This window comes from Scylla paramamosain, chromosome 24 (assembly GCF_035594125.1).
Source record: "Scylla paramamosain isolate STU-SP2022 chromosome 24, ASM3559412v1, whole genome shotgun sequence".
NCBI classification, from domain to species: domain Eukaryota; kingdom Metazoa; phylum Arthropoda; class Malacostraca; order Decapoda; family Portunidae; genus Scylla; species Scylla paramamosain.
In genome coordinates, this window is record NC_087174.1 from 12,845,857 (window position 1) to 12,873,327 (window position 27,471).

Here is a 27,471-nt window from a genome sequence, read left to right on the forward strand (position 1 = left end):
AGGTCAATGAACTGAGAGGGTGCTTCATGGGTTGCCTGAGCCTTTCCTTCCTCTGTGTCACTGTATACGTCAAACTCCTCTTCCTCCTCCTCCTCTTTCTCCTCCTTCTCTTCCTCTTCTATTTGATCAGTTACAAATTTGTCCTTGGAATCATTGGGTTCAACTAAACTCAGGTAATCTTCAGTTGGCATCACAGTTATTTCATCAAATTTCTCAAACTGATCAAAGTTTGTTGATTTCATACAGGCTGAGTCATCAAGCGATCCGTACACAACCACATTCTCCATCATCATGCGAGAGTAAGTCTCCATATCTAATATTTTCATACTTTGGAAATTTGATAAACTATTTCTATTTTCACAATTATCTTCTGTCTTTTCCATAACGGGAGACTCATCTCTGCCATTACTATGCTCTTCTCTGCATTCATTAATATCATCCATTTTCAGTTCTCTGCTATCACTGGTGATTCCCTCATCTAAATCTCTATAGTTTTCATTATAATCTTTATCATTACAAGAATATTTATCTTCATAATGCAAAGCACTTTCTTTCAAAGTATATGATTTTGATTCTTTTACCTGAAGGTGGACACTACTCAAGCTAAACTTGGACATCATGTTCATGTAATCATTCATTCCCAAGATGCCTGACCCATTGTTAAGTGTGTGCTCACCAGCAACACATGAAGTATCATTACCATTTTCATCAACTACTGTTTCCCCTCCCCGGTCATCAGTCCCATTAACACAAACAGGAGTCACATTGTCACCATTCACAATACACGAGGCAGACTCACTGCTGTCCTGAGAAACTGTGGGAGAGGGAACTTGAAGGACACTCACCGTGGGGGCTGGCACGCCTGTCACCTCTGCCTCAAACTTAACACTGTTGCCAGCAGTGACAACAGTGTCATTGAGGAGCTTAGTGAACACTGGAGGCTCAGTGTCATCTGTTGGGGGAGGTGTGGGCAGCCGCGGCTCAATGCTGAGATACGCCACACTCTTGGCTGTGCCAGCACTGTTTGACGCCACAACCTCATACTGGCCAGTGTGGTCCAAGGTTGTGGCATGAACCGTCAGACTTAAACTGCCATCTGAACTCTCATGAATCTGCAAAACACAAAAGGCATTGAAAAATTCTAGGAGATCATCAAAGATTTCATGATTCTATCAGAGTAGGAGGGAACAAATGTACATCTGATGATATAGACATAAGTACTATTTAGCATCTGAAACATATGATGTATCATTATAAATTCTATACACAACATATTCTAACTGGAACATAATGAGTTCTCAACATTCACTTCAGTACAATTTGACATACTCACACACTTAGACACACACGTACACACACACACGCACCTGCAGGTCATTATCATGCTGGAGTGGCATACTATCCTTGTACCAGGCCACAGTGGGCCGGGGGTGGCCAGTGACAGCAGCCCGTAGGGTGACAGGCTTGCCCTCCACTACATGCTGGTCTGTCGGCAGCAGTGAAAACCTTGGTGCCACAACAGTGTGTTGCTCGGGGGCAGGGGGTGGCGGGGGCAGCTCTGGGGCAGCTTACAGGGAGGAAGGAAACAGTTCACACATAAGTAATCATTTCTTTATTTCTAAGTGGTGTGGTAGTGTGTGAATATGTAAATGACAGTGTAAGTGTTTAGATTCAATTAATAGCTCAGTCATGTGGCATGTTTTAAGATTTTTAAGATGGGTACCATCCCAGGGTAATAAAGGGAAGAAAAAATGCTCAGTGAGGTGACAGTCCTTAAAGAAAAGATATTCACAATACAGACATATCAAGTGTAGATTAAAAGTCAGTCAGACAAATCACTTTCAATATGTGTCACTGACTTGAATAAATAACCAGGCTTGCAGTGACTACACAGACAACATGACTCTGCTCCCTGGCAAGACTTACGGTCCACATTGAGGAAGCAAGCAGTGGATGCCTCGCCAGCAGAGTTCACAGCCACCACTCGGTAGATGCCGGCATCCTCCAGGTAGGCCTCATGGATCACCAGGGAGCAGCGGTCACCATGGAACAGCAACTTGAAGTCACTGGATTCCTTGACAGGCGTGTCATCGTGGTACCATATCACCTGAAGACACTCAATGAGTCACAACACTGTCACCAGCATTTCAAAACAGTAAAATACCATAAAAAATCAATTATATTTACCTTCTATCATGTGTGTATTACAGATTAAAAGAGCCTGGAGAAAACCAGTTGAGGCAAGAAGATCAAGAGGAAGACAGGAAGTGAGATGGAGGAGGGATGGAACAGCAGTAAAACTACAAAGGATGGGAGTCACAGAGGAAGATGCAAGGGACAGAAGCAACTGGAGGAGATTTATACATGGTGGCAACCCCTGTTAGGTAAATAGCAAAAAGAAGAGAAGAGGTGTGTATTACTTTTATCTACAGGAAGAAAACCTAGTAATGTAACATTCAAGTACATAATGAACCCAGTTTTTTCACTCCCATGGTAAAGAGTAATCAGGCAACAGCACGACAGTAGCAGTGTGTACTCACCTCTGGCTCAGGCTGTCCCACAATGACACAATCAAGCCTGGCACTGTGGCCCTCAGTGACGGTGGTGTCCTTGAGTGCCAACTGCACAGATGGCTTCACTGGCTCTATATCAACATCTGATGTCACCTCTGAGTCACTCGTCTCAGTTGGAATGCGGCCCTGGGGAGCAACAGTTGGCTCTGATTTTATGGGTATTTTACCTGTTTGCTGATATGACCCTTCTATATAATTGGTTATTTCCTGAATAGTCACTTGAGAAAAGTAAAAGCACGAATCACTGTAATGCCACAGGAATAAGATGCATGACAAAGAAATCCAGCAAGCTGCCAACATACCTATTTTTACTCCTTCCTATTATGAAAAAAGTAGTGCAGATCTCCACTTTAAGGTAAATATCAATTAAGTAAACAGACAGATGGATTGACATTAAAAAGCCAAGTAGAACTATGTTAGGGAGAAAATGGGTCTGTAACCAGCACATTTGACGAAGTTCACTCACCTTGACAGACACATTGGCAGAGCATTTGCCTTCCCCTGCAGAGTTCTTGGCCACCACTGTGTACATGCCAGCGTTCTTGGGAAAAGCCTCAGCCATCACCAAGGTGGCAACACTGCCATCAAAGGTGATCTGAGGTGAAAGAGATTTGTTTATGCTTAGAAAAAACCAATGATGATGACAATGATAATGATGATGATAACAATATGTCATGTGTCCTCTGGCAATGCAGCACCACTTATGTTACACTTAATCACTTATCACAATGACAATGATGATAATTATTCTTCTTCTCTTTTTGCCACTTCCCTAGAGTGATGGGTTGGTGCGATGTACAAGTCTTCTCCTGTTGTTTCTGTCCCTTGCATCTTCCTCTGTGACTCATGTTCTTTGCAGTTCTACCACATTTTCATCTCTCCATCTCACACTCAATGATGGCAATAATGATGACTAAATATTCCAGCATCAGCAGCCAATCTCTCAGCACACTCACCTTACAGTCGGGGGTTTCTTTGACTGGCTTGTTGTTGTGGAACCAAGTGACAGTCGGGGTGGGCAGGCCAGTCACTTGGCACTCAAGCTTGAACTTCTGGCCAGCCCTTGCCATCACATTGCTCAGTGGCATCGTAAACTTGGGTCGTTCTGTAACTTCCATGGCTGGAATTGAGCATTTTAGGAATGCTTGTAATTACTTTGAAACCAAACATTTTGGGAATGCTTATAATTACTTTTGAATTGAAGATTTTGTGAGTGCTTATAATTACAAAGCTTTGCTCCTGTACAGTAAACATGTAAATAAAACTGATTCTTTGATTAAAAACAGCCTAGCTCCTCACCAGTGACAGTGAGTCGAGCCTTGGTGGTGTCCTCCCCCAGATCATTGGTGGCTCTGCAGGTGTAGTCAGCCTCATCTTCCAGGAACACCTCCTCAAACCTCAGCAGACACTCCCCATTGTTGAAGGTGATGACATAGTCTGGAGATTCATCAATACAAGTGCCATTTTTGGACCAGGAGACAGTGGGAAGTGGATTGCCCTCCACAGTGGCCTCCAGCTGGAAGGACGAGCCCTCCTGTGTGCTTGTGTCTTCAAGGCGGTGTGTGAAAGTTGGTGGGGAAAGAACCTCGACTGGCTCAGCTTCTGAAGAGAAATAAGGCATGTGAGTATGGGGATGTGTAATTTTTTCTTTTACCAGTAGGAAACATTCATAGTCATAAAAGATTAACAACATTCATAGTCATAAAAGAGTAAATAGAGTAACAATAGGTTAGGTCTCTACAGTTCAATGCAGGAGTCATACCCTTGACTGTGAGAGTGGCAGAGGTCTCAGCAATGCCAGCTCCATTGACAGCTCGGCAGATGAAGAGTGCAGAGTCCTCAGTGAAAGTCTCCTCAATGGTGAGGGTGCAAACTCCCTCCTCATAGCTCGTCTTGTAGTCAGGGTTGTCAGTGACAGGCCTGCTGTCCTTCAGCCACTCCACCTCCGGCATGGGCATCCCAAGAACCCTATAAGATAGCAGTCATGGCAACCTTAGACTCATGAATAAGCTTTACATGATAAAAGAAGTGTCTTGCAGGAACAGTGAGGCACCACCTACATATAAGAGAAGATGAAAAGAATGACTTAATAGGTACAATTTTCCACCAAGATCCACTGCCTTCACAAACAAGGAATCATGACAGAATATCTACTCCAACAATGCATACACACCCCCATCCCTTGGTACTTATAGTTCTCCCTATCTTTTTTTCTCACCCAAGGAGTTCTGTTTACCTCTCAAGGGACATAAATGTCACTCACCGACACTCAAAGGTGAATTTGACTCCCTCAGTGACAGTGGCACCCACGAGGGGAGTGAGGAAGACGGGCGCCATCGGCTCTGGCTCCTCATCAATCATCTTTGCCTTTTTAAGTGGAGGGGACTCCTCCTTCTTTGGCGCCTCCTCCTCAGGCGGAAGAGGAATGGCCTCTGTTTGGATCTCAATCTCAACCTGAAGGAAATTAACATCAAATTTGATTACATAAAATCTTTTCTCCAGTCCCAAATTCCAGCTTTGATTTTGAAGTTAATTCAGTATGCCTTTCTTAGTCCTATAAAATGTATCTATCTACACAAATATGTTATGATAGATACTGTGGTAAGGAAACAGTCATATCAGTCACAAAAATTTCCTGAATACTCTTCCAGTCTGAATCTCGATGTGACATTACAATAAAAATCCAAAATATAAGACAGATTATACAGATATTACAGATAACTTTCTTTAACATACCTTTTCAGGGACAATTGGTTCAATAGGAATAGCCATTGCTTCTGCAGCTTCTTCAGCCGCCCTCCTGGCCTCCTCTGCTGCCAGGGCCGCCAGACGAGCAGCCTCAGCCTCAGCCTGAGCTGCTGCCAGTGAGGCAGCAAGTTCCTCCTTCTCCTGTTGGAGAAGTTATAAAAATAATAAGATCAAAATATTTTTTTTTTATTTTCACTTTTAAAGTACAACACTATATAAAGATGTGCCTCTTCTTTAAGAGGGAAAATCAACAACTGATGTTTAAGTTCTATATGCTCATTTCATGGTTAAGTTTTCTTCTGATAGCTGACATATATAATAAGTAAGATTCCTAAGTGGAATGGAAAGGTGGGATGCAAATTAGGGTCACAGCATCAGCCATACCTTGCAGTAACATCACAAAAACAGTTTGGAAGTGAACATGCAAACAGAGGCCTTGGCACAGAGTTTCCTCACCTTCTTCTGTGTCTCATTGAGATCCTCAGCGGCCTTAAGGTTCTCCACCATCAAATTCAGATTTCGCATGATGACAGTCAAACTCTCAACTATCTGAGTGTTTTGGTGGCTCATAACTTCGACCTAAAAAAAAATAAACAACATTCACTCACACTTCTACAAAAAGCAATTATCAGCTAACTTGCAAGTGATCTAAAAAAATTGGTAAGACATCTTCCTCTCTTTTTTAATGTAGCTACAACACTTGATGCATATTTAGTGGCAGGGAAGGAGGAAGGGAAGAACAGACACAGGAACTTTGATCTCTGTTTCCTTATCATTCCAGCAAGAATTAAGTGTCACTGGTTCACATGTATTCTGGCAACCAATGATATGCAACAGTAATCACCAAAGAGAAAACGACTGACACATGATGCCTTCATCTCCTCTACATCATGAGTTCTGGCCTTCATCCCTCACTGGATGTCACAATACTCTCAATACAGAAATGAACCATACAATTTTAAATATCTATGGCATTAATTTCAACACCAGAACTCAAGACAACTTAACAGTACTTTAAAAAAAACATTCTGATGCTCCCTAAAAGTCACCACTAACTTCAAGACCTGAAACATGGACTCCTTTACAAACCGGCTTAGGCACTGCGTCGCCATACAGTTCCTGGGCAAGGGATGCAATGTGGGTGATTCGCTCCTGCTGTGCTTCCTCCCCTGGCTTGAGGAAATGCTCAATGCGAGACCTTAGATACTCAGCTTGCTCAGGGTTCTTGATGTTCACAGTCTCCCCAGCAACCTCAACCAGAAGATTGGTGCCTTGCTTGAACCAGTCCTCTGCCTGCAAGGGAAACAGAAAAAGAACGATCAGGTTTGGAAGATCTTTATTCCTCTTATTCCATTTTCAATATATTTGTCTTCTTATTAATCCCATTAATCTCTCTTGAAGATGCATGAAAACTAATGTAGGTACTCTTTAAGATTAATGACAGAAGTTATGAGGATAGAACTCACCTCATCCACCAACTTAAAGAACACAATAGACAGTTCAATGGACTTCTTTGCCTGTCCAACCTGCATCTGGAAAGTGGACCATTTCTTTTCCAGCTCAGCGAGGTCCTCCTTCACCTCCCCAGAGTCATCCTCAGGACCCAGCATCTTGGTGGTGGTGGAGACAAAGGACTGGATGCGCTTCTCCAATGCCTGTAAGTTATTCAGATATTACATCACTGGAAGCCAGATGGACAGAACTAAGAATATGAAAGGTATGTGCATGAGTGTGTGCTTTGTCTGAGCTACCATGCATGAGACTGCTGACCAGGTATATAGATAGACAGATAGATAGAATATCAGACTAGCTACAACTCAGAAAAATAAACACACTTTTAAGACCTTTTTGACCTCTCTTTAGTGATGCACTCTCAGTGGGTAAAAGGCCCACTGAGAGTGCCAGTCACTAGTCTTTCTTTCTTTTTTCCACATTTTGTTGCCCTTGGCTACTGCACATCTGCCCTCTGACATAATATATATATATATATATATATATATATATATATATATATATATATATATATATATATATATATATATATATATATATATATATATATATATATATATATATATATATATATATATATATATATAAAATGCAAGAGCTGCATTATGGAAGTCAATTGGCCTTTTGAAATCCCTTATTTTTCTTTATCATGAAAGTAGCCAACACTCACATCCACAGTCTGCTCGAACTGGTTGAAGGCGCCCTGCATGCTGGTGGCTGCTGCCAGGGAGTCACCATAATGGCCTCGCATACGGCTCAGCTGTTCACTCAGATCACGCAGCTGGTCACTGATCACCTGAACAGGGAAGATGTGTTGTGTAAGAGACAAGGAGAGTGTGGTTTTTAGTGATGAATAATTAATGTGTGGTAAAGTTCAAGGTTACAACTGTGATGTGCTGGGGAAGTCATGATACAGGAAGAGGAAAGTTAAAGTTTTCACCTTTTGGTTATGTAAATCTAAAACATCCTTGCTCTTGTCACTTAGCTAATGGTGATATTACCAGCAAATTGTATGGATGGTCTCAAGGACAACCAAATCATTAAACAATAATTTGGTGAGAAGCAGAAATGTTTTCAGCAAGTATATAGTCCTTTTAACCATTTTTCTTCTGTGACTTTCTTGAGCTTAACAAAATTATCTGCATCAAGCTTAGAATGAAATTTCAAAAAGTGCTACTGATAGGAAAATGAGTGATGAAGTAACCAGAATCTTTTAATACCTATAGTTTTATTTTTTGTTTAGTAAAGGTCAAATGGAGTCACTCATATAACAAGTGTCATTGTGCCATCAGCAGGCAAAAGAGAGGAAAGAGGCTGGAGAATCACCTGCAGGTCAACATGGTATTGAGAGCGCTTAAGTTGCCGCTCCAACATCTTTTGATGTTGCGTCCACACTACATCAAAGTCTCTCCCGCGTCGCACCAGCAGCTCCTCCATGGTGGCAATGTCGAGCGCTCCAGCCTCAGGGGGACACTGAAGGCAGGGCACAGTGTCAAGAAAAGGGGTAAGAAGTGGATAGCTGATTCCTAATACCTGAAAACTATCTATCAACACATATGGAACTCCCTGCCTGCTTCTGTACTTCTCCCTTCCTATGACTTGAATTCTTTCAAGAGGGAGGTCTCAAGACACCTCTCCAGCTTTGGCTAATCCTTTTAGCTCTTTCTTTCTCCTTTAAGGATTGGCACTTCAGAGGAATTTTTTTCATAAATTGCATTACCCTTAGCCAGTGATTCTCCTCCATAAAGATAAAAAAGAAAAAACTATTTTGAAACTTAGTACCATAATGAAGATAATTCTTTAACATTAAAACACAACAAAGTTTACGAAATTGTTCCAAGTGCTTACCTGATTCTTAATCTTTGACATAATGGAATCAGCTTCATTTTGAGCAAACTTGAGGAGCTCAGCCACTGCTTGTTTGGAGGCGTCGTGTTCTCGCAGCTGCGCCTCCACACCACCAATATCAAGGCTGACGGCGTCAAACTGATTCTCCAGCTTGTCACATGACCGATGGATCTGAGGGACACAGGAGGACAAAATGATTCGGGGAAGGCAGGTGTGTTTTGCTAACATAATTAATCTATTCCCTCAATAAAGACAAATGTTTAATGGTTAGTTAAACATCCTTGAAGACTTAAACTATACATTATCATTTCAATTTTGTCTCTGCATTAAAAAAAATAAAAATAAAAAAATGCCTAAAACTTGCACATAAATCTAAAAACAGCAAGGCATGAAAATCCATCAAAGGATGGCAAACACAATTTTCTTGACAAAGACAAATTACTAGTTAAACAGACACGCTTGAAGACTTTAGGTATCCATTATCAATTCAATTTTGTGTATGTGTAAAAGAATATTCCAACACTTGCTCACAAATCTAAAAACAGCAAGACATGAAGCTCCCTAAAGGTGTGGCTCACCTCAGCAATGTTGCGGCACCACTGGATGAGCATGTGTCCAAGGATCTGGTACTCCGTGGCTTTGTTTTGCAGGCTCTGGTACAGCTGCAGCAGGGAGCCAATCACCTCATCCCTCTGCCCTGGTTCATCACCTGGAAGGATGTGCAGCAGGTGAGTTATAAGTTCTGTTGTCATCTAAGTAAAATGTCATTATTCCACATTTGATACTGATAGTATAGGATGTGATCTGGACTCTAATTCAGGAAACAAGTCCTAAGATAACAATAGGATAATCTAATACAACTTAGAACAAGAAATTCTGATTATGAAACAACTGCTGAATACAATCATAACAGACCTTCAACAAGTAACATTACAAGTGATAATTTGTCATAACATAATTGATTCTGAATTATCACTTGTGTATGAAAGCTTGATTAAAATATATACAACACATAAGTATTTCTGACAGCCATTTCTACTTAAATTAAAAATATTCTGAGTATTCCCAATGGCACACCTTTGTAGGACATGACCTCTGCCCTTGTCATCATCTCCTGAATGTCATCCTGTGTCTTCTTCACTGCTGAGACATAAATGTTGAGTCGCTCCTCCAGGGTGGTGGCCATGCCATCAGGGTCAGTGCAGTCACCTCGTAGCAGTGGACAGAAGCTGTTCTCCATCTCTGCCATCTCCTTTTGCATCTGGAATTGAGGACATTTGATTTCACATAAGGATTAAACATGAGATTCCCCTGTGTATTCAATCTAACTCAACAATTTAACCTTTATTTTATGAGAGGTAAAATTTTAATTTGTTCAAGTCCATTCCTTTTATTCATGTAGCTCATTTTACAGTCCACAGGTGCAGAGATCAATGTTAAGTGCCTTGCTCTCTCTCTCTCTCTCTCTCTCTCTCTCTCTCTCTCTCTCTCTCTCTCTCTCCTTCCTCTCTCTCTCTCCTCTCTCTCTCTCTCTCTCTCTCTCTCTCTCTCTCTCTCTCTCTCTCTCTCTCTCTCTCTCTCTCTCTCAAAGTTGTTAAGTGCCTTGCTCTCTCTCTCCTACCTTCCTGATGTTGTCCCTGTAGGTGTTGAAGAGCATTGTCATCTCTTTGGTGGTGGTGAGCTTCATGTGGAAGTGGGAGTGGAGGTCGGTGATCACCAAGCGTCTCTTGCCCAGGTGGTCCAGGATGTTCTCCACGCACAGGATGGCTCGATTCGTGTCCAGGTATGGGTCGTTCACCTGACAGGACAGACACTCAAGGTCCTACTCACGAACAACTGAATCACCTCATGTTCACTTCACTGACTCGCCTACAAGTCTATTGGTATGAAGTCACACATGTAAAGTAAAGACACCTTCTGAACAAATAAATTTTTCCACTGGTATACAAATGAGGTGAACAATTATACATTCTTAGCCTCCTGACACAAAGCCTACTCAATGACTGTCATACAAGTCTATCAGTTAAGTCCTATTTCCACTGGTATAAAAAATTAACTAAAACATTTTCCACTGTTATACAAAAGAGCTAAACAAATCATTTTCAGTGGTATACAAAAGAGCTAAACAAACATTTTTCACTGTTATACAGAAGAGAACAAACTTACATTCTTGGCCTCCTGACAGAAAGCCTTCCCAGTGTTGCAGAGGTCCAAGTAGTGCTTCTGCAGCTGCTCCCACTTGGCCTCCACCAGATCCATATCATCCTCACCCTTTGCCTCCTTCAGCAGAAGCTCAAAGGATTCAAACTCCCCATTCAGTGCCTCAGCATCCTCATGGAACTTGACGTACTTTTCACTAATACCTATGCGTGCATCTGGGGGACACAAGTAGACAAGAGACTCATATATCTCTAATAATCATCATGCCTTTCATTCTCCAAGATCAATGTGATCCAAAGTTAATATCATTCTTTTTAAGTTTTCCTTTAATTGATAAACTTCCACTTTACACTAATAGATTATCTTAAAGGTCATAAAAAGGAGAGGCATGCATGAAAAAATTATGTCCCCACCAACAATGAAGAAGACTCACCAAGCAGTTTCCTGAGTGCTTCCCAATGGTCATAGAGTGCCTGCAGCTTGTCCTTGAATCCTGCGCCCTCCTCCAGTGACAGATCAGGCAGCAGCTTCTCAAGGAATGTTGCAAGGGAGTCAATCTCACCCTTCTTTTCCTTTAACAAAAATTAACAAGACTTTGAGCTTTGAATGATCTGTTGCAGAATACTGTAATATACAAACAATGGGAAGGATTTCAAACCATGGTATGCAAGAGGTCATGACCAACAGACTCTCTCTTTAACATATTTGCAAGAACACATGCACATCATGAAAAAAAAAAAATGAAACTGTAATGATACATATTCTATCTCAAACAGGACTTTCAGAACACAAAAAAGAAATGGTACACTATAAAATATAATGGTTATGCTTTTACAAACATCAATTCATTACAAGAGCCTCAAATGACCACCCTAACTCCCACACCAGGGTACAGAGAGAGCAAGACTGACCACCACATCACGGTTGAGAGTCTGGTGGAGGTGCAGGAAGTCCTTGGCCAGACTGAGGGAGCCGCCAGGGTCCTGGTGTCCCTGCAGGAAGGCATCACCAATGCGCACCAGCCAAGACTCAATCTGTACAAAAATATATTAATTATTAATCAAGCAAAATTACTTTAGATTATTTTTCCCTGAACTCAGAATCATGTGTCATTTATTGTCCAAAAATAATAGTAACACTTGCAATGAGTAACCTATCCCTAAAAATTTTGAAGGGAAACTATTCAACAATCAACCATATGCAGAGAAATCAAATACCTTAACAAAACATGGGGAGAAAACACAAATTTTCACACTAATTTTCCCTAATTATAAGATACAATAACAACCCTGGAAAAAAAAATGAAAAATCTATGTAATTGAATGATAACACAGGAAAGAGATTGTGCTGTTCCCCTTACTGCATTGTGCTGTTCCAGGAAGGCATTAGAGAGTTCTGTGCGCTGCAGGACTTGCTCTGTGCTGGAAACGCAGGTGGATGACAGCTGAGCGCGGCGGCGCTCCAGCTCATCCACCAGTTGTGAAATGCCCTGAGGAGAACAAGGCAAGGAATCAGTGTTACTCAGTCAATCTTCTTTACATGACTTGCTTGTCTTCCATTCAACTCAAACACTCCCCTTTACATGACTTACCCATCTCCCCTTTACCATTCTCATCTCCTATTCACTGTTCTCATTAATTATTTCCTATTTACTTCCTCTTGCCTTCATGTCTCCAACTCACTCACCAGCTATTACTGCCTAGCTTCATATTATGTTACTGACTATCTGTGCATTATTTTTATGGTGCACAGGTGGAGCACGCATGCATGCATACATACATACATACATACATACATACATACATACTACTAACATGTATCTTTAACATCACTTTTTTACATGAAGACTATCTTGTATCCTGCTTTGGTAATTTCTCCTGTCATATGTAAGAATAAAGAAATAGGTATGATGACAGTGAGACATAACACATACTGAGTTACAAGTAAGTAGGAGTGTAGGAATGAGTATAGAAGCATAGGAGAGAAGAATTTTTCTTAGGTATAAGTTTCCATTGTACAAAACAGTAGCAATACTAATAAATCATTCCCTCACCATGTTGTGCGGCTGGTTCTTTCCTCCAGTGACCTCCAGGATACCATAGCCTTCTGTCAGCGCTGGCTGCACTGCCTCCTCCACCACGCCCACCACCAGGGACAGACGCTGAGCTCCCTCACCACCCATGCTGACAACCTGCACCTCTGCCTGGTCCAGCTTGGTGAGGGCCTGGGGGAGTGTGAAATGTTGGGTTAGGTTGGGTTAGGTTAGGTGAAATCAGCATAGGCTTCTGAAGAGGATGATAGAATACTAGTTTTATCAAGGGTCACAAGACAAAACCATAAACAACAGTGCATAAATAAGCTGCTTGCTGAGACAATTTATATACCATTAATTCTCCTTTATGTTGTGGAAACTGACAAACATAACTATTTAATTACATTTTTAATCAATTAATTTTAGGGTATGTATACAAACAGGTTGCATATGATATTTCCTCTATACACTTATGAGCAGTCTGTCCCTCAATAAATACTCTTGATGACTAGGTGATGCACGTACAGTCTGGGCCAGCTTGAAGAAGAGGATAGCCTGCTGCAGGAGAGCTGTGCGGGTATCACAGGTCTCATGGAGGGCGGTTGCAGCCTCCAGCACAGAGTATGCCCTGGACCGTGCCTCCAGCCCAGCATAGTGACCACCAGAGGCCATGTCCTCGGCAGTCTTCAGCAGGTGAATACATTTGTCCTGCTGTTCCTGCAAGGCAATGGTTTGTGAGCACTCCAAGACAACATCAGTGTTAAAACACTAAACTTTAGCATGGTTTGGCATTAATCAAAACGGTATTGTTTTTGAGCACCATAATGCTCTAAACATTTAGGAGTATTGCTTTTAATTACCTTTAAAGATAATGAGAAACTTACTTTATTGAAATTAATAGCTTCCATGATATAGGAAATTTGGTAATTGTCTACTCTATTCCCATCCTTACTAATGATCAATTCTCTTCTATTCTTTCGCATGTCCCTTTAGATACACCTGAAGCATAAATATAGAGTGGGGGAGAAGTACCCCCTTCCCTCCAACTCAACAAACTTGGGGGACATGTGGGAATGTTCATTTTCTTGGGTGGGGAGAAAGCAGCAAATAATTCACTGATTTGTGATTAAAAACTCAGTATTAGACAATTCCCAGGCACTTAAGTCTTGTTCACCAATCTATGGTTGCTGAAAAATCCCCATAACCTTCCTTGTTCTTGCAGAATACTAGCAAGATCAACCAATGACACAAAACACCCATTGTTAGACAGCAACCATAATTGAAGTGATCGCCTGTCTGACTTACATCATAATAATAATACAATGCAGTGCCTATTTGAACTCACATGTTGCTTCATTCCAAGAAAGACACAAAACTATCTCAAATCAATTACTTGAACTCTGGAATTCTTTTTCTTTAATAGGGAATGCCGAATCTATAAACTGGATCACAAAATCACTATTTATTCAATACACTTATAACGTGCATAGTTTGACATTATAATCCAATCTGTGCAATCCAGAAATTACTCCTTGCCAAATAAATAAGCATCACTAAATTGATATTCGGTATTATAAATATAGAGGTGTATGCATTGTGTCTGTCTGTCTGCCTGTGAATTCTTCTGTTTATGAAGTAAGACATATAATTGTCTATTAGGCAGCAGCTGGGTGTCACAGCCACCAAGACTGCACATCTCAGAATTATTGAGAAGAAATATGATATTGCTGGTGTAAATATGCTCCACAGATGCCTCATTTTATATCAGCACTAAGTGTAATTTAATACAAAGTCACTGCAATTCTGAGTTTTTTAATCAAATCAGTGAATTATTTGCTACTTTCTCCCCATCAAAACATCCTGCATTCCCACATGTCTCCCAAGCTTGGTTGGAGGGAAGGTGGGGTACCTCTCCCCCACTTTAAGTGTATTTAAAGGTATATGCAAAACAATAGAAGAGAATAGACCAATATTAAGGCAAGGAAAGGCCTCTAGATAATTACTAGGAATTTTTGTCAGGTGATGTGTATAGGTTAGATTAGGTCAGATCAGGTTAGGTCAGGTTAAGTCAGATTAGGTTAGGTTAGGTTAGGTTAGGTTGGTCTTCTTGTAAGCTATCATCTACATTCAAGTACCCTAAAACGACCATTTTTTTGTGTTCCCTACCCATAAACCCTGCTTCCTGACAACTCCCCAAGATTGTAGGGGAATGAGGAGAGAAGAGGCAAAAGTATTTCCGATGTGTTTTATGCTAAAAATCATCTATAACATTAAAAAAAAAAATATATATCAGTTTTGTATTCAAAATGCAGTTTGGTCCTATTGTAAAAAATTACCATAAAAACTAGTTCCCTCTTATGGTCTTTGTACTTTTATTATAGGTTTTCCTTCCTGCCAAAATTTATATGTACAGAAAATGTGAATGGTGAAGGAAGTTACCTTAGCTGCTGCCTCCCTCTTCAGGTGTTCATGGAGGAGGATCTCAGCATTGCTCTGTGAATCTCCCAAACTCTGGTGTTGTGACACCTCGTCCCTCAGTTGCTTGAGGGACGACACTGCCTCCGTCAGGTCCTGAGAGCAGTATGGAAACATCAACATGAGAACCCATATTCCTGTGGTACAGTAAATGTAATTCCGTTAAAGCTGATTTCACACAAATAACTAGTAAAGCCTGTCTCTTACTCTAATAATGTGAATAACAAGTACTCGTACACACTACTGCAACCAGATAACAAGGTACTCTTGAGATAATATTGAAATACCATTAGGAATTTCATCTGAGTTAAGTTTAGTTCGTTTACATTAGGCTTAGATTTAGTTAATTAATTTCATTGTGAAGATTACATAAAAAAAAAAATCATACATATATGTTGCCCAGAAATAGTCAATGTCTGGAAATTACTAGGCAAAGGTTATTTCTATAATACCCCACTCCTGTATTATACAAGAAAGACGAGCTATAAGTTCCTCATAAGGCAGGCTGCCTCACACTCTCCAGAGGTTCCTTCCTGAGGTCACCACTCCTCTGAGGTCTCATCTCCTGACTCCAGTGACATGTAGAGGTCAGAGTGTGGCTCCATTACCTGGTACAGCAGACACAGGGCGAGGCACTGCTCCAGATGGTGCTTCCTGGCGGCGAAGAGACCGTCTAGGAACCTTCGTCTATCGTGAAGGGACTCTAGGTAGTGCTCGATCTGGGAGCAGGCTGGGGAGGGTGGGAAAAATATCATTGTTATATGTCATTGTCATCTACTGTCACTCTTTGCGTATCTATGGAATTTAGATATTCTTCTAGTTCAGTCCTTCAAGATAAGCAGAGCGGAGGTATGAATGAATTATTATCTTGCTACCAACGGGGTTAATATTCTTACATCAATTAATGTTTTGAATACCTTGTACAAACTGTTGGAGTATTCCTGGGAGAAAATATATTGAAACCTTGCCACGCAACACAAGTCGTTACATATCCTACCAAGGCAAGTTCCTTGTACTATGCTCAACAAGATAGTCATGGTTCAATAGTGAGGAAGAATATGTTGCCAGATCTACCGAAATATTGGGGGACCTACTGTAATTTTAATGGATCACAGGAAATCCTGAATTATTGAAGAAATCTCCTGAATTTTGATAGGTTCTTCATAGGTCAAACCTATTTTATTATCTTTCTTTTTATTTCGCGCCATTCAAGGCCTGTATTCAGAAACACTGCTCTCCAACTAAGACTATTTTCAAAGGCCAAAGATGATTAGTCAAGTTCCCAAGAATATTTCTCTTGTTAATAATGTACAAGTCTTCTTAATCTGTCACTAGAACAAGAAGAAAACATCCCTAAAACCCGTGTAATTTGAACTAGAGCCTCTCTAATATAGCTTTGTGGAAGTGCGGCGCAGAAGGGCGTTATACTCACCGAAGTCAATATTGGTCCTAATCTGGAGGGGCCGGGAGTCCAGCGTAGCCCCTTCGGCGGTCATATTTCTGAGCCGCCCCAGCAGCGTCTGTGCCTCCTGCAGGGTGTGCATGGAGGCCTCGAGCACCGCCCGCTTGTGGTCGTGGAGAAGGCTAAGGAGTTGTCTGGCCTCCTCGGCGTCGTTAGGCATCACATTGTCGGTGTAAGCTCGTTCGGCGGCGTCCATGCTATCGCTGTACTGCTGGGCTTTCCTGTGCAGAGAAAACAGGCATACTTAGCTACGATTACCAAAAAATATAGAGAGGGATATTTTTGTCTAGACTCTTTGCTGTTATTATCTACTATACTTGTGCCTTGTGAGGACTCAGGGAAGCATGGAAACAATAAGAATATAGAAACGATATTGCCCGTGTTCTGAAAGGCTTTGCTCTCTCACCACGACTGTTTTCAAAGGGTACAGAGATGATTAGTCGGGTTCTCAGGAATGTTTCTCCTGTTCATAATATAGAAATTTAGTTAATCTGTCACTAGAACCATGAAAATACTCTTAAAAACTCGTCTAACTTCAAATAGAGCCTTTGAATGCAGTGGAAGTGCGGCAAAGAAGTGTTTCAGAATACTGGCTAATGTACTACTGAAGATTTAAGCTTGAAGTGTCGTTTAATGAAATTCCTACATATAATCTCTCTCTTTCTGAATTCTGTTAATTAAGTCACCAAAGAGAGATATACCATAGCCTTGTCTAGTTCCATATCTTAACAACCATCGGACACCGGTCACACACACACACACACACACACACACACACACACACACACACACACACACACACACAGAGAGAGAGAGAGAGAGAGAGAGAGAGAGAGAGAGAGAGAGAGAGAGAGAGAGAGAGAGAGAGAGAGAGAGAGAGAGAGAGAACTAATAGACTGCTATCCCTTCTTATAATAAAAACAAATTCCAAAACTTAAAATGCTTCACGAAAAATTCAATACCCAACATCTCAATTAACTGCACAGCTACTTAACAAAACCCCGCGTTCCACCAGAAATACGGTCTCATCCCCTTGACCTAACCATTCCAATCTATCACATTCCTAGCATTACGGAGCGAGAGAGACGAGTGTCGGCCAGGTGAGTCTGAGAGAACGACAGGTGGGACGGTGCGGGACGGGTTGCTGTCATCGAACGAGTCTACTAATACACCTGCCAAGAGAGAGAGAGAGAGAGAGAGAGAGAGAGAGAGAGAGAGAGAGAGAGAGAGAGAGAGAGAGAAGGAGGGGGGGGAGGGAATGAGAATATGAATAAAAAGTTGTTCGGTGTGCAGAGTTGGCAGCAAACATGACCCTAAAGAGGTGAGGCGTGGCTCAGGGGTATAAATAGCCTTGTTCACGGCTGCCGCTGCCATTAATGCCTCGCTGGTGTTGCAGGAGGGAGGGAGGGAGGAAGACAAGGAGGGAGGAAGACAGGCTGGGAGGGAGGGACGGGGAGGGATGACATGTTTAACTTCAGGTACAAAAAAGGTTCACTTATGACCCAGTATTTCTTTATTACTAGCACACATTGCCGCCGGTGAAAGTAAGTTCTGTTTTCTTCCATCTATGTACTTGTTTCCTTACAGCCTGCCTCGCTCCAGTCTGTGTTTGTGCTTTGAAAGTTGATGATCAGTACCACCACCATCACCACCATTGCCATGATAACAGATGGGTATCAGTAAATTATCCATTGTTTAAGTTCTCTGTTAATCTCTCATACACATATACTAAGAATTTTCAACGAGTTTATCAGTATTTTTAGGTATTTGATCCCTTATGGTAATGTATTTCTCTTGTTTTTGTAGCTCATTCTGGCACTTGCATTACATATACTCAGAATTTCCAACAAGTTTAGCTTTGTATATTACGTAGGTTTGTTCATGTATGGTAATGTATCCTTTTTGTAACGTGGTCCGGTGTGCGTCACTCGTCTGTCTTTCTCCTCGGTGACACGATGCGGCCTGTCCCTCATCGCCCCGTCCACTCCTCACTCATCTGATTGTCATGTGAAGCGAAAGGCTACAACATGACTCAATTACTTTTTGTGTGAGGAATTCATGGGGTGTTACTACCACGTGTGTGTGTGTGTGTGTGTGTGTGTGTGTGTGTGTGTGTTTATGTGTGTGTGTGTGTGTGTGTGTGTGTGTGAGCCTAGAGGCGCCGAGAAAGCGACACGCAGTCTCCTCGTCGCCGACCACACATCTCCATAACCAGTTTCCAGACATGTATTCGAGGCTGTGACGCAACAGGAGACACGCGCGCTGCTCTCCTCTCCTTCAGCCATGCAAATGACTGACCCGAGCTGATATAGGGATGCACGCGATGACAGGTTGCGAGGATGACTTCCCGCCGCGCAGGTCACCGGGGCCGAGTTTTTGCTACCTGCACGCTCTGACAGGCGGGCTATCTTGTGAACAATATTCTTACTGAGTTCCTTGTGATCTCATGCTTCAGGCGCGGCGACGTGTGAATGATCGTTTTCTTAAAGTCCTTGTTCACTCATTAAGACAATTTTCAAAGCCAAGGAAAGGTTCTCATAAGTGACTCCTATTGATGATGCAGAATCTTTGTCAAACTAGTGGTAGAAACATGAAAACAACCTCGAAAACCCAAGTAACTTCCTTTACAGCCTGTTGAAGGTAGTCGAGATAAGACGCCAGAACGTTAAAGGCACTACTGATGAAGAGGAAGGGAACAGAAGACAATGGGAGAAGTAACTAGAGTGAAAATACTGTATGGAGTTGGATGACGGGAGATGGGCAGGATTCCACGATATCTCGAGATCCTGCCACTCAGCAATTCCCTGCCTATGAGAGCGAACTGAGGTCAAGATGGGGAAAAAATTCCGTGGATGGTGCAGCAAACTTAGATTTCAAACACTCGCTCCCACTCCTGACGGTAGATGGGCAGGATTCACACTATCTTGACATCCTGCCACACAGCAACCCCATGCCCGTGATAGTGAGCTGAGGTCAGGATGGGATTTCAAACACTGGCATTCCCTCTCCTAAGGCCAACTAATTGTCTCTCTCAAAAGAGGAAACGAAAAGAATTACTATCAATATTACATACGCACAAACATATACAAATGATTTAGGCTTCCTCACTTTAGTATTTTACATCTCTCATCACCATCAAGTGCAAATTCCTAAAGAGAATTAAATGCTACTGTTAAAACTCCCGGTTTCTACAAAAACGTCTACGCCCTTGGTGAGTCCCAGCCCCTTCCTCCTCCTCTTCCCTCTTGGTCTTCCACCTCCTACATCCTCGTCCTGTCATCTCCACTCCTGACTTGCCGCGCCAGTAAGGGTGTCGGGCCACAGTGGGCCCCGCATCTGCACCACGCGCCCTGCTGACCCACGCCTGCTTGTGTCCTGCCCTCACGTCCCCGCTGCGTCGCCTGAACTACTCCCGGGGCATCTGCACTTTGTCTGGGTGGCGGGGGTCGCTGATCCCTGAGCGTGGCGCCACAGGAGGCAGGGTGACAGGGAGGCAGGGAGACGTGAGGGGCTGGGATGGTCTAGCGCTAGCCCCTGGTGTGGCCCCTGCCCCGCCGCCTCCAGTTAGGGCACGCGGGTCACCTCGCATGCACTGAGCAGCCAATCAGCAAGTGGCCGGGTCGGTAAAGGCACATCTGATTGACGAAAAAGGCCAGCAAACAACGAGGGTTTATTCATGTATTTATTTTATTTTTTACCAAGCACTAGATAGTGATGTAAATGGCAGCGAGGTCTCAAAGTCACCGCGTCGATCTGAGAGAGGGACACACACACACACACGCCACCCGCCACACCGCCCAGCAGGTCCCCGCCACCCAGCCGCCCTTCCCCGCCCCGCATGCAGGGTACAAATGACCTTACTAATCCACGGCTACCTGATTACCTAGTCCACCTGCAGCTTTTCCTCTCACCTTTAATGTCTATGCATCAAGCAGCGCGGGGACTAATGGTGTAGCATGTGAATAATGATAATTTTCTTAGTGGTGTATATAAATAATGATAATTTTCTTAATGGTAAATATAAATACTGATTATATTCTCGTCAGTTACAATGAGTCATCTATGTTTTGTATCGTACTATGTTATTTTTATTATTAACTTCTTAGTAGTTGCTAGCGAAATACTCATATTAATTTATTTTTTTATGCATAAGAAAAACAGACCAAAGCAAAAACCAATTCAGAAAAAAGGTTACTAATTGCCTCTCTCAAAAAAGATAGGAAAATAGTTACCATTATCATTATTACTATTACACGCGCACAAAGAAGCGGAAAGAATTATTACCATTATTACTACCACATACAAACAAACACACAAAAGCACTCACTCAGGCTTCCTCACTTCAACATTTACATTTCTCATCATCCATCAACCGTGAGTTCGTATAAAAGAATCAACTACTATTGTAAGAACTCTCAGATTCTACAAAACGACAACGCCCCTAGTGAGTCCCATCCTTCTCCACCTCCTCCTTCGCGTCGTCCACTTTACTTCCTCGTCCTCCTCTTCCTCTCTCCTCCTCTTCTACCTCCTACTTAATTGTTTTCCTCATCTCCCTTCCTCCTCTTTTCGCCTCCTTCTCTTCCTCCTTCGTCTTCCTCTTCGTCTCTCTCCTCGTCTTCATTCTCATCTCCCCCTCCCTCTCTTCCACCTCTTACTATCTTGTCCTCCTCTCCCCTCCTCCTCCTCCTCTTCCTCCTCTTCCACATCGTCATCATCAACATCACAAGATCACAAAACAAACACTAGTAAAAGTTTGCTGTCTTTTCTTCCTCTCTCAGTCTTCGCTCCCTTTATCTCCCTTCTCTCTTTTCTCCACACCTTCCCCTTAGCCTCAGAATATGTTTTCGCCATATTCTCTCTCTCTCTCTCTCTCTCTCTCTCTCTCTCTCTCTCTCTCTCTCTCTCTCTCTCTCTCTCTCTCTCTCTCTCTCTCTCTCGCGGATGAAAGATGCAACACTTAAACTTAAATCCTCTTCTCTTTGCCTCTCCGTTGATCTTAAGTTCCGACGCCCCGAGTTAGGAAGGCGAAGACAAATTTTTGTGTCTAGAAGCGCGACTGAGGAAGAGGAGGAAGAAGTGACGTCCAGCTGTGTATGTTGTGTGTGTGTGTGTGTGTGTGTGTGTGTGTGTGTGTAAGGATGATGCTGGTGAATCTACGTATGTAAAGAGAGAGAGAGAGAGAGAGAGAGAGAGAGAGAGAGAGAGAGAGAGAGAGAGAGAGAGAGAGAGAGAGAGAGAGAGAGAGAGAGAGAGAGAGTAAGCACAAAGTTGAAGAGGGATTAAAAATGAAAGAACAAAAGTGAAGATGGAACATACATAATAGAAGAAAGAGAAGAAAAGGAGAAGTAGGAAAAGAAGAAAAAGGAGGAAAAGGAGGAGGAGGAGGAGAAGAAGAAGGAGATAGTGGAAAAAAATAATAAGAGAACGAACTAGCGAACATAAGGCCGTGTGGAGAAAGAGAAAAGAGAAACGAAGAGAAGGAGGAGATGGAGGAGAGAAGAGGTGAAGAGGTGAACGAGAAGGAGGGGGAGGTGGAGGAGAGGGAGAACAGCCGCCCTCCCCAATATGGGCGTGGGTGTGAGATGACCCAGGCACGAAGGTGAGGAGGAGGAGGAGGAGGAGGAGGAGGAGGAGGAGGAGGAGGAGGATAGTAACGTGGTGGTGGTGGATGGGTGATAGTAATGTACATCTGAATATAGATTTGCAGTGGTGAATAAATAGTAGTGACATAGTTGTGATGATAGTGGTGGTGGTGATGGTGGTGGCGATGATGATGACAGTAGTGGTGATGCTTAAATTCAGGATCTAATATGCAAAAAATTCATCACTTCAGAGCGAGAGAGAGAGAGGGAGAGAGAGAGAGAGAGAGAGAGAGAGAGAGAGAGAGAGAGAGAGAGAGAGAGAGAGAGAGAGAGAGAGAGCCAAGTCGTGTAGGTCAAAATACAAAAGCAACACAAATTCCAATACCTAAAAAAAAAGAAAAAAATCTGTTTTCATTCCACGTAATGATAAACCCATCTGACTTTCTATCCATCCATCTATCTGTCTATCTATCTATCTATATTTCCATCTATATGTCTGTACGGAGGCGGGGAAGGACGGAAGGTGCACACGTTCTAGCGGTTAATTTACTGTTTACTCTCACCCGAGCCATGCCTCACTTGCCCAGACTCGCTAAGTCACGGGGTATGGGTAACGTGAGACGCGGAATGGAACAAAGAAGCAACGAGGAATTCCAAAGTCAAGTGGTACTGGATTTATCTATTCTTGTATGTGTGGTTTCCGAGCCTTCATGAAATCACTGGCTGTTAGCGTTAAAGAATGTAATCTCTCTCTCTCTCTCTCTCTCTCCTCTCTCTCTCTCTCTCTCTCTCTCTCTCTCTCTCTCTCTCTCATCTCTCTCTCTCTCTCTTGACGTCTTGAGGAGTACGGTAGAAAATTAATATAAAGGAAGGAAAGAAAGAAAGAAAAGGAAAGGAAGGCAAGAATAAGTGAATGGAAGGAAAAAAAGGAAAGAAAGAAGGGAAGGGAAAAGAAATGAAAGAAAATGAAAGAAAATGAAAGGAAAGGAAAGGAAAGGAAGGGAATGGAAAGGAAGAAAGGAAGAATGAATAAAAGGAAGGAAGAAAGGAAGACAGGAATAAAGAAAGAAAAGAATATCGTTCCCTCTAAAATAAAGACAACTTAAAAAAAAAAAGAGAGAGAAAGAAATAAAAGAAAAGGCATTTTAGTTTTAGTGCATGATAGCAAAGGCGTAACAAGAGGTAACTGACGAACACCAACGGACAGACTCAAAATCAAGATCACAGCTCCATGACTCACGTGTGGAAAGTGACGCCCAATCTCCAGAATCTCTTTCCTCGTTTCCAGCTGCGCGTTGAGGTCCTTCCAGGCGAGGCCCAGAGACTCTGCCATAGCAGCATACACCTCTGCGCGGGGGTGCTGCGTAGAGATGAGCTGGTCTGCCTGATTGAGAAGGTCTTCCACGGGGCTCTGCTTGCTCTGTGGGGGACGAGAAATGAAGGTAAGAATGATACAAGTAATCAATTTCATTTTGGCGCTAGAACAAGGAAAGAAATGCATAAACTGGGCACGGGAAGGGAAATGGTGTATTAAGGAATGGAAGGAGAAATGAAAGGCAGCCGTAAATGTGGTAATGATTGAATAAGTTCTGCTCGACGAAGGTTGAAATTCTCGCCCAAAGTCCTGAGAGAGAGAGAGAGAGAGAGAGAGAGAGAGAGAGAGAGAGAGAGAGAGAGAGAGAGAGAGAGAGAGAGAGAGAGAGAGAGAGAGAGAATAATAATAATGATAATAACAACAACAATAATGATAATAATAATAATAATAATAATGATAATAATAATAATAATAATAATAATAATAATAATAATAATAATAATAATAAAAACATTAATAATCAAATTTCATTACCGCCACCAGCAGACACAGACGGACCTGATTCCCTTACTTCATCTGACAGCTTCCAGTACACGAAACATTAAGAAACAACGTCCATAATACTATTGGAACATGCCAGTGTTGTGCATGATGTTGCGTGCACTACGTTAATCTCTCACTGCGTATGCGCCAGGTGTTGCTTGCACTGTTAACCTCTCACTGCGCTGTGTTGTGAGCACCAAGTTAATCTCATTATACGAGTATATATATATATATATATATATATATATATATATATATATATATATATATATATATATATATATATATATATATATATATATATACGTTAAATGTTGTGTGCACTAAGTTTGTTTCAATGCGCATTCGTTGAGTGTTGCGTGCACTAAATTACCCTCCCATTGCGTATGTACCAAGTGTTGCTGATCACTAAGTTGGCCCATACAGTGCATACGCCAAGTTTTGGCTATATCCTGTGTAGTTAATTTTCAAACACTAATTTCTTTTCAAAATCTACATAGACTGTGAAAATAATCAGCAGCATGTATACTACTCCAAAGGCCGTGGCAGCCCGTGGCCTCTATTATACTCGTTCTACGGGATAGTTATTTCTCTAAGGTGATATAATGAACGCCTTATAAGTGCCTCAAGAAATCAGCAACAGTAAGTAAACACTGCTTAATTTTACACATTATTTGATTAAAGATGCACCTCCTTTCTTGCATATGTCTAAACTATATCATACACAAACAAAGCAAGACACATGGAAAGTTGCAAGGCCTTCCTGGAGCTACAGTCACCTGCGTTGTCTGGAAACTTTAACTGGGATAGTTGCCGCCACCTGCCATGAGACCAAAACGTTCACGTTTTGTTCCACACACCAGAGTAATACAAAAAAGCACAAATTTAAGATGTTTGAATAGGAGTGACGTTTCTTTAGATAATTCGATTAGAACAATAAGCAGATATGTTTGTGTTAGGTCTTAAATGTACTCCTAAGTGAAGATAGAACAGAAGCCGTGCGTTCAGTGTTTGAGTGCCTGCTTCCACATCTATTTAAATAAATGAAAGCCTTGTTGCAAATCCACCAGCAATCCATCATGATTGCTAATCTAATGTAAAGAACACTTCAGACTCCTAGGACAGAAAAACGTAGGCGCTGGAGCAATCACTCTCTGATCAAAAGTTTGCCAATGTCTACTTCACCGATATGAAGGAAACTAATCACTGCCTTTTACTGGAGAGTTTTGGTTTGGTTTTCGTATCCTTGGGAAGAGCGGTACTCTGTATTGAAGGGATGAGTAAATACTAAGCCGGGAACTCCAAGCAGTGAGCGAGGCCTAAGTGAAGAAAATAGGAAGAAAATGCTCACAGACAGGGAGGTAGATGCCCACGCAGCCAGGGCAGGAAGAACATGGTGGAAATCAGTGAATTTCTTTAAATAATGGTATGTTCCCTTTGCTCAACATTCAATTTAACTCAGGATTTATATTTTCCTTTCCTACTGCGTTCTTCCTTTGTGTTTTGCGAGATTACTACCGAAAACACATGAAGATTAATATAATAGGGAAATGCATGTTTGAGGATCTTAATAATTTTGTGAGAACAATGAGAAGGGATTATCGTACTGTGTCAGAACACACAGAAGAGCAGGATGCCGTGTGTTCAGTGCCTGAGTTTCCGATCGCATACTCAAATCATTGGAATCCTAGTTGTTGATCTAACAGGGAATCTAATGTAGTGTAAAGGGAATCTAACATAATGTAAACAGGCTCAGTGGACAGAAAAGCGTAGGCACTGGAATTATCTGACACTAATAATCACTTAAAGATCTCCTAATGTAGCTGATGATTTGCTTTCTATCCTGAGCTTCACCACTAACTTCAGAAAACTTCTATCTCTTATTACAGGGTTTGAGTCTGGTTAGGCTACGTTTTCTTACCCTGAGAAAAGCTATGCATTGCATTAGAAACATATATGGTAGGAACTCTGGTGGGCAAGGCTTGGGTGAGGAAAATACACGAAAGGCAGGGAGATAGGTAAGTGCGCAGCTGGGGCAGGAAGATTACCAAATAATTGGCATGTTTTCTGAGTGGTCAATATTTTTTTTTTTTTTTTCTCCGGATCAAGTTCTTCCTCTGTGCTCTGCGTAGCGTTTATGACTGAAATATATCTTTCTTATTCTTTATCTATCTAAAGATGAATGAAATGAGGCTAGAAGAACAGAGATTCAGGATTGTCACAAGTGCTCTACTAGGTTTCAGAGAGAGAGAGAGAGAGAGAGAGAGGAAAGAGAGAGATTGCTATCATAATCAACAACACATAAATACTGGGTAAGAACGTAAGAGTCACATTAATTACAACAATCTTACACACCACTCGCTACCACTTGAGAGAGAGAGAGAGAGAGAGAGAGAGAGAGAGAGAGAGAGAGAGAGAGAGAGAGAGAGAGAGAGAGAGAGAGAGAGAGAGAACCATAGTCACTAAGGCACTTAAGAAAAACGAGTAAGACAAATTGATAGTAAAGAAAATAAGAATTAAATATAAGGAGGCAACCAGCAGCAGCATCACCATCACCACCACCACATGACAACCAGTAACCTTATGACACGTATGATTTATTAATAGCAGGGACATGTGACGCTTGACAGGGGGAGGAGGAGGAAGAGGAGGAGGAGGACACACACACACACACGCACACACACACACACACACATGCTGAATCAAAGGAAAAGAATGTTCTGAGTGTGCCTCTCTCTCTCTCTCTCTCTCTCTCTCTCTCTCTCTCTCTCTCTCTCTCTCTCTCTCTCTCTCTCTCTCAGCAGCGTCACCTCCTCCTTTTACATTAGCTTAGTAGTTGTTTCAGGTTGTCAGGAGGAGGAGGAGAAGGAGGAGCAGGAGAGGAAGAAGAAGAAGAAGAAGAAGAAGAAGAAGAAGAAGAAGAAGAAGAAGAGGAGGAGGAGGAGGAGGAGGAGGAAGTAGATGAAAGGTAGTTTCACTAAATACAAAACGTCTAACAGAGGCTTTGAATTGGCTATTGAATTAAGTGTGTGTGTGTGTGTGTGTGTGTGTGTGTGTGTGTGTGTTTCAGTAGTAAGATTCAGAGTAAGTGTTTGCACGTGCCGCACCACCGTCAGCTGCTGACATACACACACACACACACACACACACACACACACACACACATACACACACACACACACACACACACACACACACATACACACAGTCGGTCGCTG

General features: G+C 42.1%; 1 protein-coding gene across 7 annotated transcripts in view; it reads right to left on the bottom strand.

Annotated features, from left to right (window-relative positions):
• The window catches only part of LOC135112914 (titin-like), an 81,154-nt gene that overhangs the window by 50,929 nt on the left and 2,754 nt on the right, over positions 1–27,471 (bottom strand). For 6 of the 7 annotated variants that reach the window (XM_064027872.1, XM_064027871.1, XM_064027870.1 and 3 more), the window contains exons 2-30: positions 23,636–23,815; positions 16,781–17,031; positions 15,957–16,078; positions 15,313–15,444; positions 13,399–13,590; positions 12,895–13,065; positions 12,202–12,330; positions 11,753–11,875; positions 11,275–11,413; positions 10,848–11,056; positions 10,303–10,479; positions 9,759–9,942; positions 9,260–9,390; positions 8,682–8,852; positions 8,160–8,306; positions 7,504–7,629; positions 6,788–6,976; positions 6,411–6,614; positions 5,778–5,900; positions 5,310–5,462; positions 4,837–5,027; positions 4,336–4,541; positions 3,873–4,175; positions 3,530–3,693; positions 3,040–3,168; positions 2,541–2,699; positions 1,927–2,107; positions 1,368–1,567; positions 846–1,112 (exon numbers count right to left, since the gene is read on the bottom strand). In XM_064027872.1, coding sequence (XP_063883942.1) covers positions 846–1,112; positions 1,368–1,567; positions 1,927–2,107; positions 2,541–2,699; positions 3,040–3,168; positions 3,530–3,693; positions 3,873–4,175; positions 4,336–4,541; positions 4,837–5,027; positions 5,310–5,462; positions 5,778–5,900; positions 6,411–6,614; positions 6,788–6,976; positions 7,504–7,629; positions 8,160–8,306; positions 8,682–8,852; positions 9,260–9,390; positions 9,759–9,942; positions 10,303–10,479; positions 10,848–11,056; positions 11,275–11,413; positions 11,753–11,875; positions 12,202–12,330; positions 12,895–13,065; positions 13,399–13,590; positions 15,313–15,444; positions 15,957–16,078; positions 16,781–17,031; positions 23,636–23,736 — 4,974 coding nt within the window. In that variant the 5' untranslated portion in view covers positions 23,737–23,815. The remainder of the gene's footprint in view (positions 1–845; positions 1,113–1,367; positions 1,568–1,926; positions 2,108–2,540; positions 2,700–3,039; positions 3,169–3,529; positions 3,694–3,872; positions 4,176–4,335; positions 4,542–4,836; positions 5,028–5,309; positions 5,463–5,777; positions 5,901–6,410; positions 6,615–6,787; positions 6,977–7,503; positions 7,630–8,159; positions 8,307–8,681; positions 8,853–9,259; positions 9,391–9,758; positions 9,943–10,302; positions 10,480–10,847; positions 11,057–11,274; positions 11,414–11,752; positions 11,876–12,201; positions 12,331–12,894; positions 13,066–13,398; positions 13,591–15,312; positions 15,445–15,956; positions 16,079–16,780; positions 17,032–23,635; positions 23,816–27,471) is intronic. The other variant, XM_064027867.1, reaches the window with a different exon arrangement.